At 40.5% G+C, this 19,679-nt stretch overlaps 1 protein-coding gene across 1 annotated transcript; it reads right to left on the bottom strand.

Moving 5' to 3' along the window:
• Window positions 1–11,398, bottom strand: DAZL (deleted in azoospermia like). Its single transcript, XM_042817471.1, has 11 exons — window positions 11,345–11,398; window positions 7,617–7,751; window positions 7,261–7,352; window positions 5,898–5,949; window positions 4,689–4,755; window positions 4,235–4,368; window positions 3,633–3,710; window positions 2,846–2,896; window positions 1,600–1,704; window positions 813–911; window positions 1–54 (listed from the first exon to the last, which is right to left on the bottom strand). Exons 1-11 carry the CDS (start codon window positions 11,396–11,398, stop codon window positions 1–3), a joined length of 921 nt encoding a protein of 306 aa, XP_042673405.1.
• Between the last annotated feature and the right edge of the window lie 8,281 nt (window positions 11,399–19,679).

Raw genomic sequence — 19,679 nt, 5'->3', positions numbered from 1 at the left:
TCAAACACTTTTGAGCACTGCTCTTCCTTTTCTGAAGTGATGCGCCCTCCTCTCCTGGAATAGGAGAAAAAAACAAAAAGCCATGCTTCTAGACAACAGTAGCAACAAAACAACAAAAGCATCACAAATATCTCAAGACATTCTCTGTATTACTCAGTCCTCTCTAAATCTGTCAAACACAGCTTCTCTATTCTGGCTTCACAGTACAGGTGCCTAGTTCACATCTGTCTTTTTAAAACAAAACAAAAAAAAAAAGTAGCAGGCTTTTAGGTATAATGTTGAAACCCTAATATAAAAGAAGGGAATGTAATCAGGCCTCTCTGAAGACTGAATGCACAGCAAAAAACTTCCCATTAATACCAGGTACTGATGACCAGGTATTGATCTAACTACACTTTATTGTAGAAATTATTTACTTTTTAACTAAAGTACAGATAGACATCCACAGTGAGTACTTAAGTGGAGAAAAGACCATAACCATGTAACTCTGTTCTCTTGTTTACAAGATGCAATCTGCTTACCTTTCAGCAGATTGCTCCTGAGGGATGATTAGCTCTAAATACCCAATAGCTGACTGCTCAGCAGTTCTCATGCAGCATTCTATCAATGCACTTAAATCCACTGAACTCAATTTCTGCAATTTTCTTTCAGTATTAACTAACTGAAAGCTAACCATTCATTCATCTCAGTGCACATACAAAAAATAAGAACTCAAGCAAGTACAGATCAATCTTTGTCTTTATGGTATCCTGTATATGAACAAAGTTAAGATCAGCTGCTTTCAGAGATTTAGTTTTGCTTTCACTACATACCCTGAAGTAGTCTTCTTGTGATACAAAGCTGTTCCTCAGGCGGTTTTCAGGATTAAACAGACAAGATACTACTGTTTGTATGCTCCTGTCCACAGACTTCTGAAATAAAAGAGATGCCTCTATAATAATTCTATCAGTTGCCCTAATACTAGCAGTGAGTCTGTCACAGGGTTTACACTTCACTCAGAAGTCCTTTCAGTTTTCTCCCTGAATTTTTCCCTTTAATGTTGGTAATTGCTTTCAATGCTCCCAGTTGTCATTTACAACATAAATGTTTTTATCAGCAACAAGCCAGTACAGAGCTGTGTAAGAGGCAGACAGGAGAGCAATAGTCTTCTTTAAAGAAAGGAATTCAGAACCAACTGCTGGCCAAATAGAGATAGCTTTCCACAAAAGCAAGCAGATAAGAGAGTAATAAATTTCACCCATCTACATTTTGAGACTCATAAACCTGAGTAAGATGGGAAGTGCTACCCAATCTGCCATTTTAGTAGCTGTAATTCTTCAATAATTCTTACCAGATTAAGAACATCTTGACGTGATCACATTGTACACATCCCTACACTACAGACTAACTATTAATAGCTTTAAGAAAGCAAGATAGCCTTCTGAAATCATGCAGAAATTACAGTGGATTAAACAATGGCTGAAATGATGATTACAACCTTAATTCTAGAAAAGATGAAGAGGTCAGGAGACCTCTTCAAGCCACGTAAGCCATGTAGCCCTCACACACAAAAAACATGGGAACAGGTCTAACAGTAAAAAATGCTCTGAGAAAACTTACTTTTTGTGGACTATTACCAGACAACTGTGTGGGCTCTGGAGCAGCACATTCCGTCTGTATAAACTCTGGATCCTCACTGTAGTGATAGTTTACCGAAGTATAAACCTGCATATTGAAGACAGCGCAGTATTTTAGTAACACTACAAGAATATGCATAACTATGTTGTCACTCGTTCCCACCTACCAAGAGGCAAAGCCAGCCTTAACATTTTGGTATAGTTTCACAAAAGGGGATAACTGTATCCTGACCTGTTTTAAAGACAGTTCTACCCCCTTCCAAAAAGAATACTTTCAAATACATGTCTTCCCTCATCACTGTAATTGCTTTTGAAAGCTAGCTCCTCAACACGTTCTCCATATATAGGTTTTGTTGTCAAAATTATTTAGCAAATACGTTCCCTCACTAACAGAAATACAGACTTCCCTGTAATACAGAAAGGCTTGAAAACAAAGCTGAGAGCACATGCTTTCAACTAAGTAATAACAAAGTTTTCTTCTAATATGATCAGAGACAATACATGAATGCCAAGAGCAATATATACCCATGAAGTTTTGTTTTCTGACTCTCACCTCTCCCACATTTACCTTCCAGAGTCGATATGCATCTGCTGGGAACAAGCTTGAAAGATAATAGCTCTTAAAACACTTCATAGAAATAGCACTCTAAAAATACAGTATTTGAACTGAGGAATAGGAGATGCAAGTTTAAGATCCAGTGCCAATCCTGTTAAAGAAATGTTGTACAACGTTCCTCTCTTGTGGATGTCACTTGTGTGAAGTCACAAGAAGTTATCTCCTTGGAAGCCATCAGCCACCTAGTCTGTAGCAACCTCACTAACTGCTCAGAAGAGCTCTTGAACTAAAAACATTATCTGCAGGGAAAAGTATTCTGAAGATTTTTACAAGTCTGCAAAAGAACTGGAACAACCAGTAGTATTTTACAGATCTTAAAAACACAGCTTGTGCATTAGACGTTATCCTTCCTTCAGCTTTGCACGAAGAACAAATCTTGTTTCCACGTTAAAATTCCAGAATTCACTAGCTACTAACAATATACAACTGGTAGTTCTAGTTCAGTCATACAACTTCTAAACTAACACATCAGAAGGAAGGCCTAAACAACTATTTATGTCAGCAACTACAGAGTTGCATAGACTGGATTCCACACAGACCTGGTAAACCAACAGTCTGATTTTTATTTTTATTTTAAGTATCAAAACACTTATAGTAAATCCTGCAGACTTACCGGAGGCATAACATAGTTTCTTTGCTCCCCAGGAATCCATTGTGGTGGAGCCTTAAACAGGAATTGAAGAATAATCAGCTTTTATCTATCCATTTCCCACACAGATAAATGCTCTTTAATAGGCACAATATATACACACACCATACTTCACACCTGGATTTTTTCCTTCTTACAGTTCTTAGTGCAGCATGGTATCTTTTTCATGTGGACCTCACAGTACTCAGCACAAAGTCTGTCCCACCACAAATTCCAAAGGCCCCCTACCTTTCCTCATTCCAAATTTAACATAGCTAAAGATTAGGAAAAGAACCAAGTGCAGTCACAGCAGCCATGCAGACAAAACATCTCACACCTTCAGTTTCCACAGTTACTAATCTACCTCATTTAGTCTGCAAGAACAAAGACAACCTACACATTTCATTACAAGCTCAAAAATGGCTACTAAGTACCTTTCTGTACATTTTTACAGCTCAAAGGAACACTTTTCTACTTTGAATATATCCCACAATTATAAATCTGACTAGCAGTTCTGTTTATTGCATAAATAGTTGATTTTGTTTACAGTGCACAAGCACAAAGTTTCCTCCCATAAGCAAAACAACTCTAAATGATCATTTTGTTTGAAATGGATGTTGCCACCTTTCAATATTTTCATCACTATCATTAATCTAGTGACATGAAACTGGTTTAACTGTTAGGTTTCCTTAAAAGGTTCTTTCTCCCTGAAAACACCCGTAGTGCTGCATGTCCCAACAACTTTACTGCTCCAACTTAAAGAATTACATACCTGATAGTTGTATGCTGGCTGATATCCTACAGGAACTTGCTGCTGTATCAATAAAGCTGGTGAACTGTATGCATACGTCTACAAAACAAAAGTTGTTTTTTTAATTTCAAGTTCAAAGGAAGGTGTTATGGTATCTGCTGTGCCTAGCACAAGCGTCCCTACAAAGGCAGCAAAAAAAACAAGATTTGCTTTGGTAGGAGAAAAGAGTAACACGCTAACTTCTACTTGAAAACACTGGATTTTAAAGCCTGTGGTTTATCTCAATAAGACAATAACACAGTAAATATCTGGATGCATGACAAGCAGCAAGTCCACTGAAGAACTATTATTTAATTGAATGCTCCACCTACAAGACTTATTTTCAAAATCAAAAGTGCATCATCTTCCTGCATTTTGTTTTATAAAGAATGATTAAATTAATTTTTCAGGCCTGTTGGGAGTTTAAATAGCTTTAAATTAAGACCTTTATTGGGAAATACAAGACAAAAATGAGCAGGTAAGCTGAGATTGGAACCTTTATACGGATTTGAGAAGGTGTACATAGCTTACACTTTCATGAACATTGAACTACAACTCCCAAACAGCAGCACAAATAACCTTACCTGTACATACTGAGTTAGCGGGCTCACCACAGCTTGAGGCTGCACGTAGGTCTCTGTATTTTGGTTACTCCATACACTATGGAATTGTGGTGCAGGAGGATTGAAAGCTAATGGTCTAGGCTGCACATAAGAACCTTGTTTTAAGAAAAAAAAAAAACATTAAAACATTTTAAGGAGTATTTCATAAATATTTGAATTCAACATGCAAAAAACTTTTCAACATTTTGACTTTTAAATTCAGTGACTTAACCATACTGCATTTTCAGCTACTGTGCTCCCAATCTTCATTCAATTTTATAATCAAAACTGTACACCCCACAAACAATGAGGCTGTGATTTAGAACTGACATCATGTGCAACATGCACACTACACTGAAAAAAAAAGGACTTGGAAGAACACTGTTGTTTGATTACAGAAAAACTAAACTTATAATCTGACTTCATATATACTTACACAAGTTTTGTTGTTTTCTAATTGCTGGTCCCAGTTTCAGCCTTTTACCATGGACACTGATCTGTGACTGAAAAATAAGTTACTCCATAAGCTGGAGAATAAGTAAGGTGGGTGGTCAGTTTAAATTCCAGGAAACCATGATTTATTTCCGTACTACAGCATCACCAACTCACATACAGTTTCGAAGAGCCTCCATCTCCCTTCTTTTTCTTCTTTCTAAGCCTTTTACCTTTAATCTCCTGTAATGCTCTCTGTATCCACTCACTTGTATCCTTAAATTACTTTAATTACAGACTGCCAGTCTTCATTCTGTTTTATGCACACTATCCAAGCCAATCTCTGTTCTGTTTTATCACTGCCTCCGTATGCAGCCACTTTTCTTCCCCCAAATCCTCCAAAAGACCCAAGACTTCAAATCACACCAATACCAGGACTACATTAATTTTGTTTCTGACTTTTCAGCTGGGACAGGGTTGCTTTCTTTCAGTGTCTAGTATGCTGCTTTGTTTTGGTTTTAGGAAAAAAACTACACTGACTGAGACATACTGATGTTTCCAGCTGTTGCTGAGCAGTGCTGCATGGAACCATTTCAGTTTTCCCAGCTTCTCCTACTGTCCTGCCACCAGTGGCACTGCAGGGGACACAAGGAGCTGGGATGGTGCAGAATCAGGACGACTGACCTGAACTTGCTAAAGGGATATTCTGTAACATATGATATCATGTACAAGAAAAGTATGAAAAGGGGAGAAATTCATCAGGCAGCCTGCCACTGCTCAGGGACCAGCTGGGCATCACCTGGTGGGTGGTGAGCATTGCTTGTGCATCACTTGTCTTTTATATACACATGTAAAGGATAACAGTTACATATATACACACAATTATCACAACTGGTACCCATTTTTCCTTTTCCTAGTCTCTTAGTTAATAGCTTTCATCTTAAGTCACAAACTCTACTTTGTGGTGCTTTTTTGGGTTGGTTATTCTTTTTTTTAAATTATCTTCCCATAAGGCTGGGGAGGAGTGCAGTGACTAAAATACAATGAGGTACTCATTAACCTACTGGGTTAAGTCACAACAATATTTAAGCACATTTACTTCAGGGCAGTTCTACTCTTTTTCTTTTTACTTTCCTCAATAGGATTGTTTTCCCCTAACCACACCTACAACTGCATAGAGAAGGTTCTTCTGGCAACTTGACAAAGAACTTACTTCTACTATTTTTTGAACATCCACAGTGTCCAGGAATGAAACAAATCCATACCTGAAAAGAAAAAAATACACCATTCAATTACTACGTTTTGATTTTTTTTGGTAGCTGTTAGTTTTTTTCTTTTTAAACTAAAACAGTTAAAAGAACATTAACTGATATTAACAGGACATTAATATATAATTCAGCAAAGTGCATTTGCTGCTGACAGCACACTGGGCGAAATGAAAGGAATTAAATGCCAGATTCAATATTCTCCCATTAAAGTTACTCAAATGAGTTCTGTTGTTAATATTAGTAGCACCAAAAACCCAAAAGCTCCATTAATTATGATGTACTAAGTTCTGTGCATATTGCAAAGGCTTGAATGAAAGGAGGAACTACAGGAATAATTGCACTGTTGGAGGAAGCGATCCCAAAAGAGGTTTTCAATTTATGTCAGTACCTGTTGTTTATTTAAGCCTTAATATTGGAGACAATACTCAGAGCTGTAGAGTATGTCAATCGATGGAATATGCAATTTACCAATGATCAGAACATATGCTTGCTAATCACAGATTAGAATTTACCACAAAGACCAGGCAAGGGTCATTAAGCTCAATATTTTCAGCTCATTGCCCATGAAAAAGAAATGATACTTTTTAGAATCTGCTCAGAGTAACAGAAAACAATTAGCACACCTTTAGAGGTGAAGTCTTCCTTGCAAAACAAGTCTAATTTCAAAGCTGGGCGAGCCTTCCTCTGAACTCAACTGGGCAGAGTCCAAACACCTTCACTTAAGTTCTTCACCTATAGTGAAGTTCCTTCTACAAAGGATTTGTAGATTGTACAAACTTTGATACTTCCTATCAAAGTTCCTTCTACATACCCAATGGGAATTCTCTGTAACTTTCTACCATCCCTTAAGTTTCACTCACCACCTAAAACAGTTTGGTTGCCTCTAACTTACCCCTGAGCAATCAAAGACTGCAGTCCAACAGTCCCAGTGAAAGTCTACTCCCTCTCTCAGTTACATCAGTGGTATTACACTGATGCTTAACTGCTGTGGCCATCAGAAAAAGTCAACAAGTTTCAACCTCTGAAAGAAGAGCCTTCACAAGCATCCACTAAGTTTTATGCTTTGCTCCCATTGGTTAAGTGACAGTAACACTATTTTCCCTCAACAGGTACACCAACAACATAAAATCTGTCCTGTTCTCAACTGTAAGACTGAACAGATTTAAGATCAGTCTAGTTTTACGTTTCACTTCAATTCACCTTAATTTGAAAGGCTTAAGCATGGTAAGCGAGCAACTACTGATCAACAGACAACATTTATGTTAGGATTACATCCATATAAGCAGTAAGTAATGACATTCTGCTCACCCTTTGGAAACACCAGTTCTGTCAGTGATTATTTTCACTTCCTTCACAGTACCATACTGTTCAAAGTAACTCCGAATTTCTGCTTCATTCATCTAAAAGAAACAAAGTCTTGAACTACTTCACAGACACAGTGAACTGTTACAGTTGAGTTTAAGAATGGTACTTGTAGCTTTAAAACACCTCCTAATGTTCCACGAAAATCTTATTTGTCAGTTTCAAAGTTCTCTTACCACAATGCATTATTTCAAGATCAGTAAAGACTCAATTAAGAAAGCCTTCCAGAAGTTAAAATTCCTATTTCTTTCCCACTAAAGCATATCATACGTAGTTTAAAAACACTGAAAGCATATAAATACCCTTATATCAATTCCACCAACAAAGACAGTATTTGGCATGATTTTTCCTTCTGGTAAAACATATCCTTGGCAGGTTGTTGACAGATGGGTATTATCTTCTGAGACACTTCCACACTGGGCTTCTGTATTTGCAGACTGAAAAGGTTAAACAGGAACATCTCAGTCACATTATAATATGCTTCTAGGTAAGCCTTCATCTAGATACAGTTTGAGACCACAAATATCAATAGCATGTCTCCAGTTATATAAAGGAAGTACCTACTGCAAATGGAACATTCATATGGACAAGTTTGAACCAACCCTTCTTTGAGGCTAAGACTTCAGATCTAGACTCCAGATAGGCTACACTAAGCAGCCTTGCCCAACTGGAAGCCTCACAACCATTGTTGCTACCACCCAACTTACAAGGAGAGCCCCAAAATTATTCACCTCAAAGTTTTACACAATTCCTTTTAGACACAAGCAAAAAATTCTTCAATTCTTTACTGTGAATTGATTATCCAGTGAATAAATTCCATCATTTTCCTGATCAAAAGCCTGAAATGCTCAACAAGTGAGTAAAGCTTATGAAACTCCTTGGAACAATGGTACAGAGTTGTACTACAATTTAACTGTGAGGTAGATAACACAATCTTGATCGAATATTCACACCATTTATCTGCACTTCAGAAAATAAGTTTTAGTCAATTTAACTACAAGAGAAATAAGAATGACTGTGAACCTGTGTCAGAGTGGCAAGCACCAGAGCACTGCACATATCTGCACGGTGTCATGCAGTAACCACAGCCAACATGTGCTTTGCACACCCACATTCCACACGCACCTTCTGACTTGAACCAAACTCACATCTCAAAGTTTCTCATTCAATTCAGATCAGAGGAAAATGGATTATGGATTAATGTTTATAGAGGGAATCATTTGCTCACACAGACTACATGCAATTCCATTTCTTGTTGCTGATGCCACCAAGATGTGTCCCATACTCTAAAACACACTCCAAACATTATACAAAAATATTTACAAATACACGACCATACAGATGAGACTTTGGTTCCTCATCTTAACTGAATAAATGATTCTACGTACGTGCCATTCTTTACCTACCTTGTAGAAAAAAACTACTTTGACCATCTCAGTAGTGCTCATTTCTCTGTGTCAAGACAGATCAAAACATTAATAACTTTTTCCTTACAGCTCAACTGGTGTGGCATTACCCCTATTTCAGACATGCAGATCTTTTGATTTAGTTGAGGTTACTAATACTTTGAAACCTACTAATAATTTACAATCACTAGCACCCATTTTTCAATGTAACAAATTATACGTTTAACACAGAGTTATTTAAACTGCAGCTGCAAATGATCAATGTTCATTCAAATTGGACATCCAATAAGGGAGTAAGAAAATTACAAGAACCAATCTGTCCATGTGGCACGATTCAACCAGCAATTAAGAAATGCCAAAAGTAGAATTCAGCTTTCCACAAGTACGATTTCAGAATGACTGAATCAAATTAACACTAGACTACCCCTAAAAAGCAAAGACAATTTGCTACATCTCTTCTCTTACACCTCTTCTGCACAAGATCTAACAGCTGTCAGTTCACACTAAGCTTAGTTTCTAAGAAAGAATAGCACTGAGATCAAGTTTTGACCAGATTAGTATTGTGTTATTTTAGACAACAGAATCAGCTTACTGTGCTATCAGATAAGCATCAGATCCACCTGAGATTCAGCGGATGCAGAAGAAACGGAGATGGAAAATACCCATTCTGAGAGGCATAGTTAAACAGCATCTCATGAAGCTGGACCTTGAAGTACCTGGCTCCATCACATCCAGTACCACGTTCTTGTATGTAACTCATTTACCTCACCAACTATATGCTACCGACTGCAAACTGTGTAGTAGGTTACTTCTGTTGTACACAGGACAGCTTATTGTACCAGGACAGCTTTTTATACCACTGCAAAGGGAATAGGGCCATACATTCCACAAGCGAAAAATGGTTGCAATTTTCAGATACATCTGCTTCTGATCCAAGCTCATTCCACAGTTGTGTAAACACTTGCTCTAGCGTGAGAACACATCACAGCAAGAAGAAAATAAGAGGAGAGCTGGAGCTGATCATACCCCCAGATAACGAACATTTTAACTCAAACACGAGACCAACTCTACAGCTGACCTGTTAACGTCTGTTCCCTCTTTTTGGACCTGTTTCAGTGACCGAAGCTCAAAGAAAGCATTCACTCGGCTGTGCAAGTTCTCTGGCAACTTTAAGCAGGAAGTTGCTCACAGCAAATGCACCCAGGAGAGCCAGAATCAGCACAAGAAAGTGGGTCGGCATACACATACTGCTGACAAGCAGGTAAAAAACAGCCTTGGCTACCATGGAAGCACATCGTTAGTTTCTCACAATAACACTGCAGGAGAAAACTTTGAAAGAATATACAGCTCTTTAACCCTTCTTCACTAAATATCTAAAGGGGCAAATAGGCTCCTTAGGCACTGGGACAAACATTTCAATATCAAAAATAAGCTTTAAAGACTTTAATACACATTTCTCAGAACATAAAAAGGAGCTACTGATGAACATGATGAAAAAGTTATCATAGTATGAAGACATGAAACAGCGTCTTTTTCCTTTTGAATTTACTTTAGAAGTCTTCAGTACTACAATGGAAAACTTCCGTAAAATCAAACAAAGCATCACCCTTATTTTATCAGCATAAAATGTTATTGTCATTTTAATACCCAAAGCTGCCTTACTTCTGTGCATACTACAGGCAAACTGCACTGCTGCTGGATCAGTATCCAAAGCCGTTTCCAATTCCCAAAACTGGAAAAAACGCTACACTTAAACAGATGAATTATGTACCATGAAGTACAATGAAGCACCAGTTGAATCATAGGATAACCTTAGCTGGAGAGGACCCGTAAGGATCACCGAGTGCAACTAAACTGACCCAATCATTCAAAAATACCTTAAGCAGAGCTTCTCTATCTCCGCAGCTCACAAAGCAACTTTGAAAACCAGTTTCCAGGTGTGAGGAGACTCACGGTTCATTCAGTTTTTCAACCTACATAATTTCTTCCCCCCTACCCCTTTTCTCCTATCACAAGGGGAATTAAGTAATTTACTCTTTGCACTGTTTCACAGAGCGTCGACTTCAAGGCAGGAAGATGGAATAACCCCTGAATTACAGCAGGGGTCGGTAAACAAAGAGGTGGAAGTGCCTGAGTGATGCCCGCAACTGCGTCTGGGGAAAGAAAGCCTTTATTTTCCCTCTGGCCACAGAAGCACTGCTTCCCGATGTCTCGGATCGCTTCCTCCCTGAATTCACACGGGGTTTATTTAAAATAAGAGGCATACAGCGCAGTATTCACGCCCGCTACCCGCCTACGGTTGCCATGGCAGCCGCTGCGGAAGGAGAAGATGGCGGCGGCTTCGGGGCGTTGCGTCCGGCCGGAGGCGGCAGGGGGAGCCACGCAGCAGCGCTGCTCAACTCCGCTACCCGGGGCTGCCTACGAGCCGCTGAGCTGTCAGCCTTACAATAGCAGATACCGTTCTTAGTGGGGGGGGGGGCGAAGCCGAAAATAAGGAATCTCTTTTAAAGCAATGCTGCCTGTGAACAGTTTCAGCTTTTCAGCTGCCGGCTCATATACTAGAACACAGTCACCTCGATAGGAACGCTTTACGGCTGCCTTCCCTGAACACGTTTAGCACCAACCAGAACTGTACCCGGATCCGGCGACGCCAGGCTTCGCCCCAGCAGGGACCACATCAGGCAGAATATTCTCGAAGACGAAGGGCACTTTGCACGGAACGGGCACGTGCGGGGCCGGGCAGCATCACCGCAGAGCGCTGCCGGAAACCGCCGGGTGGGGCCGGCGCTCCGAAGAGACAACGGTCCGCTCGGGCGGCTTAACAGCTCGGCGCCGGGAAACGGGCTAACAAAAAGGGCTAAGGGGGGAAATGCCAAAAGGCTGAGGACAGCCGGAACTGATGGAGAGCCCACGGTAGCAGGGCAAGCCGTCACGCCGCGCCCAAGCGGATCTGAGGCGGCGGATAGAAGGGCCGTGACTGTGCCCGGAGTCACAAAATGGCCGCTCGCAGCACGACGCATCTCACGTCTCGAAGTCCTCACACCACGGCTCCGACCACGACACCAACTCACGCCTCAGCCTTATTTTATTATCATTTTCCCGCAGTATCACTAAAATTCACACCCTAACGTGTAAGATTCTAGAACCTACTGTAAAAGGCAGTAATTCTCGGGGGCTCCGCACGGCACTGTGAGGCTGCAGCGCCACAACTGCTGGGATCCCCGTCCCCCGCCCCACCACTGCCGCTATGCTGCCCCCCCGGACCAGCGCACCTCACAGCCCACTCTCCACCCGCCCCACCACCGTTCCCCCGTTATCCCCCGCCCGACTTACCATCGTTCTCCGGAGCTGTGACAGCACCCACACACTCAAAAACAAACGAGGCCTTTAAAACAATAGGAGCGTTGGGAAAACAGACGCTGAATAACCCCGCTTTTTTTTTTTTTTTTTTCGCCGTGTTTTTTTTTTTTTTTTTGCTTTTTTTTTTTTCCCCCTCTTCTTGTCTTTCTTACAAGGGAAGAAGGGGGGGGTGTGAAAGAAGCAGCTCTTTTCGACGGCCGCTCTTCTCCTTAAGTAGACCCCGAGGGAAGGGGCGGGGAAAGCCCCACCCGCCCCGCTGACCTGGCCTGGTCCGGCCCGCACCGCACGGCGGCCGTGTGGGGAGAGTTCAGCCCTCGGTGTGTTTCAGGAGAGGGCTGCAGACGAAGGGCGAAGAGTGCCGTAACTTTTTCCTTTGTTAGGAGATTAGGTAGGGCCATTGTTTGAGGCCCTGCTGTTGAGAGAGCGTAATGGTAGCGCCTTTCTGTCAGAAGAGCTGCGTTATGCGCCTAGGAGGCTTTGATTAGGGTTGCACACTTTGAGGTAAAGCTGAACATTTTAGCAATGTTTTCTCACAACGACGTTATATGGATACTCTGGAGCAGGCTGGTTCCATTACACCGTAATGCCTGTTGTCTTCTCACTGGGCTGGTAAGATCTTTCTAGAAGGAAACGTCTCTGGAAGCTTTTCTTTTTCGATGTTAATAAGGTGCTTCCACTGCCTTTGGAAGTTGGTTTTGAATACTCATTGTTTTCTTCTGTTTAGAATAAATCTAGATTTTCAGATGCTTCTAGGGGAGGAAACTTCATGGATGCTGTGACAAAATCAACTCCTGACTGTGCTAGCTTAGCAACATTGTGTAAACGTCAAAGGTATAAGACTGATTAATCCGGGAGAAAAAAAAGTCCGAAGTTAAACTGATCAACTGGAGTGCGTATAACAAGCTGCTTTCTCACACGTGACTTTATTTGGTCTAATTCCCCTATCGTTTTTAGAAGTGTACCACATGTGCACCTTTTTGGATGCTGACACTAATAATCCAGAATAGCTTGCTGCACCAGATATACTTGGACCCAGAGTTGGTTTAGAAGAAGCTCCTATTAAAAAGTTATATTTACGTTCACTATGGGAGGAATTTTGATAAAGCTAGTGGGGCTACCGTACTATCTAAACACAGGCATCTGCATAGGTTTTCCTGCAACAAATGTCCTTTTAATAGAATCAAAAATGATTTGTGTTGGAAAGGACCCTTGAAGACATTCTAGTCCATCCTCCTTGTCATGGGCAGGGACATCTTTCACTACAGCATGTTGCTCAAAGCATTGACCAACCCAAGTAGGAACACTTCTAATGATGGGGCACACAAAGCCTCTAGGCAACCTGTCCAAGTGTCTCACCACTCTCATCACCCGGGAAAGAAAACGGAAAAAAAGAAAAAGGAAAAAAAAAAAAAGAAAAAAAAAAAAGAAAAAAAGGATGATCTGCAACACTGCATCAGCTCTTTTCCATTTTTCAAATGGCTGAAACCTTGAAAATAAAATCCAACAGTGAAAGGAAAATACTTATCTTTTTCAATTAAATAGATTCATATTTGATTTCAAGAGTGGCAACACATTAGTACCATTATTTCTTAAGCACAAAAAGAGTAAATCTGCTTGTAATAGCTTGAAACTAAGCTTGTTTCATTATGCCAAAATAGAGCAGACACCAGGTTGGGTTGTTTTTTTTTTTTTGTTGTTGTTGTTGTTTTGGAGGGGGGAGGAGTGGAGGGCAATTGCCGTCTTTACGCCTCTATTATGGCCCTAACTAGAAGCATTCTTAAGGAACAGTTATCTCCTGCTTGCTGTTAAGTGGAAGATACCTGTCTTCCAACGAGTGCTACAAATACTACTTTCAAAAAAATATGTATATATAGATAGATAGATAGCAAGCTAGTTTTGAGGCATCCTCTTGAAAAGGGTTCAGTATTTCTGTAGATACAATAGCTGAGGTAGGAAGGAACTTTAAGAGGTCATCTGGTTCAGTTTGGTTATCTGGTTCAGCCCAGTCCAGTAGGGATGCCCAGAGTAGGCTGCCTTGGTCTATATCGCGGTGGCTTTTGAGTCTCTCCAGGGAGGAGACTCCACAGCCTCTGGGTAACCTTTGCCAGTGTTCCATGACGTGTATAGTCAAAAGCGTTTCTGATTTTCAGACATCATCTCTTGTGTTCCAGTTCATGCTCATTGCCTCTTGTCCTGGCACTTGCCACCACTGAGAAGAACCTGACTCCAAATTCTTTCTCTCTTCAGGTTTATACATGTCAAAAGATCACCCTGAGCCTTCTCTTTCGACTAGAAAGCCCCAGCTCTGCCAGCCTTCCCTTATAGGAGTGGTGCTCCAGTCCCTTTATCATCTTGTTAGCTCTTTGTTGGTCTTTCTCCAGTGTGTCTCCCTTGTACTGGGGAGCCTGAAACTGAATACAGCACTCCAGGTGTGACCTCACCAGTGCTGACTAGAGGAGAAGGATCGCCTCTCTTAACTTGCTGACAATGTTTTGCCTAATGCAGCCCAGGATATCATTAGTCTTCATAGCAAGGGCACAGTGCTGACTCATGTTCAATTTGGTGTCCACCAGGACCCCAAGATCCTTGTCTGCAAAGCTACTTTCCAGCTGGGTGTCCTCCCCAGGTGCAAGACTTTGTTGTGTTTTATGAGGTTCTTAAAAAAATACAGTAAATTTCTGGATGTGTAAAATTCATGAAAAATTAATCATAGAAACATAGAATATGCTCTCCTCATACATCTTGCCCTCTAGACTCTTTCCCATCTTTGCAGCCCTCTTTTGGACACTTTCTAATTGCTTTCTGTCCTTGTTATATTGTGGTACCCAAACCTGCACCCAATGCTTGAGGTGAGGCTGCACAGTGCAGGGCTGAGAGGCACAGCCCCTTCCCTCATGCACAGACCATGCTGGGCCTGATGCAACCCAGGGTATAGTTGGCCCCTTGGGCTGCCAGGGTACACTGCTAACTTAGATTCAACTTGTCATCAACCAGAACCCCCAAATCCTTTAGTGTGGGACTGCTCTCCAGTCTCTAGTTATATTTTATCTCCTTGACTTGGATAAAAATGAGAATATTATTTTGAACATTAATTTAATGACTTGTCACGGGAATTCCTTAAGGGGTTGTTTTTCTAGAAACTGCAATATTTTAGAACACTTTAATTAGCCTGATAATAAATTAAACTTGATGCAGTAGGCACACAATAATTCAGTGAAAATTCAGCATCTAAACCATAATACTTGAGTAACCCATAATCTCAGCTGGGGCAATGCTGAAGTCATCACATCAGTTTGTTCTGTGGTCAAGATTATATTTAACACTAGCAATTCATTGTGATTAGTTTTAGGTATTTAAATGCTGATTATTTAATTAAATTTAACCTGAATAACTTTCCTGCTGAAGAAAGGGTCTCTGATTTAATTTGTACTATAGCATGTGGAGTGACTGTGAAAAAAACATTGTTTTGTACGGGTATGAAATATTCTTAATCCAAACATTCTATATGAACGAATTGTACAAGTACAGAGGAACATTTAAAGATGGCTCTGTATGGTCAGATCAGAAGTCGCTCTTTGTTTGCAAGAACCTGCAGGAGCGCTCCAAGAATGGTTGCAAAAACAGCCAGAACACAGTGATTTTCTTCCTTGTCATTTCTCCTTGTGTTTGGCCGCTGAGACAGCTTTATAGTTTTTGATAACACTTGATCTTTCCTGAAAGTTTTTCTGACCATTTCTGAACTATACATGGGCATGCAGAGCAGTTTGGCACTGAGTAAACTGAGTAAACTAAGTAAGCAGGCATTGTTTGGAAAAAGTACTTAAGCTTTCAGTATCTAAAAGGGGGCTGTAAGAAAGAAGGAACAGACTCTTTAGCGGAGTCTGTTGTGATAGGACGAGGGGAAATGGTTTCAAACTGGAAGAGGGCAGATTTAGATTGGCTACAAAAAAACCGATTTTTACGATAAGGGTGGTGAGGCACTGAAATAAGTTGACCAGAGAGGTGGCTGAGTCCCTGGGGGCGTTCAAGGTCAGGCTGACTGGAGCTCTGAGCAACTTGATCTGGCTGGTGATGTCCCAGTTCACTGCAGGGCAGTGGGACTAGGTGACCTCCATGGATCCCTTCTAATTCAAACGATTCTATGATTCTATGTTTTTTTTTTCTGATAATTAGTTTGATCTCATTCATGAGATCACATCCAAGACTGGAGTTCTTCTCCTTACTGATGCCATTTGTGACCTTATTGACTGTTGTCATATCTACCTCCAGTTGTCTAGCTTTCAGACTGAAAATCTGTGCACTGTCTTTGCTCTTCTCCTCAGGGCAACGGCTGCTAGAATTGAGTGTCAGCACCAGCCTGTGACTTGTTCAGCCTCTCACAGGGTAGCAGCTCACATTTCTGTTTAAACAGATTCCCCGCACTCCTTCCCCCTTCCCCCCTACCCTCACCCCTTGCTGCCCTGCGTGGCCTGCTCATGTGCTCAAGCAAGGCTTCATCTGCAGCACGTTATCTTTCATTTAACGCCCAAGGTTTTGTGCTACTCTAGAACAGAAATCTGGAATTGCTTAAGTGTGACAAGACCACTGAATGAGCTGCAGCTCAGAAGTAGGTACATCTAGGTCTTTTCCTTCAAGTGATTCCCTAAAAAGGTGTTTAAGCCCAAAAGACTGTCTTTATTTGAACTAGTAATTAAACAGGACAGGGATTTTAATTGTGTTAAAGACTATTATTCATTCACTCATTTATTTACGTATTTAAAGCAGTCTCCCCCTTGCTGCATCCTTATTTCCATACTTAATCAGCTTTGAGCCCTGGGAAGCCACTGAACTGATTGGAACTGAGCAGGCAGGCAAGTGCTGCTGTGAATTACAAGTTGTGCACACCTCAAAGTTTTAGAAGTAGGGTTTTTTTTGCATTGCAAGAGGAGTCTTGAGTGTCTGCTTTTCTCACCACCTCTTGTGTAACCCTGCAAACTTCTTTCTTGAGCATGCCAAGAAGTGTGAGTAGCTTAGTGTCTCATCTCTTGGGGAGCTTCACCTCATACAGTGCCTCTCCTGTCAACAGAATACAGAAGCTAAAACAGGGATGTAAGTGCTGTCCAACACACAAAGGTTTCTCTCAGTACGATGGCATTACTAATGTAATTCTGTCAGTTTCTAGCAGAGCAACACCCTTCCATGTGTTATATAAGAAAGGAGGAAAAAGCAGAATGGAAAAACACCCATGGCTCAGAGAATTATTTTGGCCTTGATTTAGCATATCTTTTGCCCAGCTGTTGGTTTCTGAAAGATTTCACTGGGCCTAATTAGTGGGTGCTCACATGGTACACTGTATACTGTGGATAGTTCCTTTTGGAGAAACACTAAAAATCCCCATCATGCAGTTATATTGAGGACTAAAATGTTTATCCTCTTATGCCACTGAGTCCAAATATACCTTTTTGCTTTTAATTCTTTATAGCTTAAATTGCAAACCAGACCTCAGCAAAGCAGGGGCTTCTGCAGACTTTGCATTTTATATTTGACCCAATGCTTTGGTTTAGATCATTTTTTATTTCTATACGCATTGTCTGCTGAAGAGATGAAATGGATGAAAAAACACATAGGCATTTGACATGTGGGCTGCAATCTTATATGCATATCCAAGCTCTTGGATGCTGGTATACAAAATTGGGAAGCCCTATAAAGAAAACTTTGCATATTGAATCTACAAGTTACCATTCTTCTTTTGAAGCTTGGACAAATTGTGGGCTGTTTTCAGCTGTGTATGACGTAAAATCCACAAGCCTTTTCAGTTTCTCAGATCTCTTGATCCTGATTTCTAGGTGAAGTTATGAGACTCTTACTGCATTGATCTCTGCCTACTGAGACTCTTACATTCCAGCAAACTGCATTCTACATTCCTCCAAAATTTTTAAGCCATGTGTTGACACTATGAAGAGGAAATTGAAAGAACAGGAGTGGATCTTTGCCCCTTTTGCTCCTATAAAACTGCTACTTAATATAAATACGCAGTGCTGAGTTCCTTATATCAACATTCTCCCCCTCTTCCCCCCCCCCCACTTTTTTTTTTTTTTTGCTTTCCTATCAGCTTATGGCAGGACTCTCCTGCCTGCTAGAGCAGGGATTAAAGCTTCCCTCTCATTTAGGAAGATGATGTCCCATCTGTTATGTACTAAGTCACCCAAAACCTTTCCCTAGTCACCAAAGAGCAGCATTTGGTATGGCATTGGGCTGCTTGCATATATTTATAGATGCCATTAGTTTCACCTCTTCCCAAATGAAATGAAAAAGAAGAGGACAATAAATGATATTTAGCACCTACTGAGCTCGGTAGGGGGATGACATATTTACAATAAACACTGCTTTTCTTGTTCGTCTTCTTTCTTACACAAAGAAAAAGTCAGCTGTAGTATGGTTATTGGCATTGGTCATTGAAGGGTTAGACGCTCATCGAGTGGCTCTTTTACAGCTATTTGAATCAATAACTATGGACTTTTTACAGAGCTGTAGTAAATGGTTGGGGATTATTTGCATATGACTGTCTGCAGTTTAAAAGTCTTGCTGGTAAAGCTACCCTTGTGCTGTTGGCTGCTGTCTACATGACAAAAGGGATGGAAGACCCATTTTCTTAAGTGAGCAGTGTTACTCTAGAAGAGAAAAAACGCGTGTTAACCAATTAAGTTGTTCAGTATAACTGCATTTGTACTAGAACGTCCAGCTGAAATGTATACGCTGCCCTCAGAAAAAGTTGCAGTCAGTATAGCAGGTATATCTATAGCAAAAATTTTTGTTGTGTGAGTAAATTCTGCAAAATCTTTTGCAAACTTAGTATTTAAGCATATTTCCTAAAACAGCTAGAATTCTTTGGGAAGGACAAGGGCTTGAGCATGCTTTTGCCAAAGGGAGCCAACAAATACATTCAGATAGTTCTGATTATACAACTTTTATAATATAAGAAAGGGATACTACTTTTTGTTTGTTGCAGAGCTGGTAGTCACTAAACCTGAAGTCATTAACTGCCTGCGACTCCCCCACTCATCATTTGATTGTAGAAAGAGACAATTTTTCAAATCCTTAACAATTTTTTTAAATCTAGTAGGTGAAAATCATATATTTAAACCATGAATTAAAACTCTATAGGATACTCACTACATAAGGAATTATCATTGCAGTGTATTTCACAGAGGTGATGTGTGTAGGGCTGTATAAAATCAAAGTGTATGTATTTTTATGTACATACATATTTTTTCTCCACACAGGATCACAATACCATTTGGTGATGAGTCATCCAAACAAACAGCCAACGTTGTTATTTTTCAACCATTCAAAAATGTTGGAGTCAAAGGAAACAGGACAGGAATGGCAGGTACTGATAACAGGCTATGTATCAGTCTTAGAAAAGTATTGCCAGTCTAGACATAAATTATGCCAAAAATGCTAGGTGGTTTTATTATTATGTTATCAGCAATGCCAGTCTTGTGGCCTAACCTCCTCTGAGACCCTTCCTGGAAAACTTCTGTTATGGGCATTTTCTTCTTGTTGTTGTCCCCTTCCATTTCAACACTATGAGGCATATCACTCCATCCTTTGTGTCAG

This window comes from Centrocercus urophasianus, unplaced genomic scaffold (genome assembly GCF_019232065.1).
Source record: "Centrocercus urophasianus isolate 14NV4802_14NV808 unplaced genomic scaffold, USGS_Curo_1.0 seq_16, whole genome shotgun sequence".
Lineage (NCBI taxonomy): Eukaryota > Metazoa > Chordata > Aves > Galliformes > Phasianidae > Centrocercus > Centrocercus urophasianus.
The sequence above is the reverse complement of the archived record's forward strand: the minus strand, read 5'-3'. Positions and strand labels throughout refer to the sequence as shown.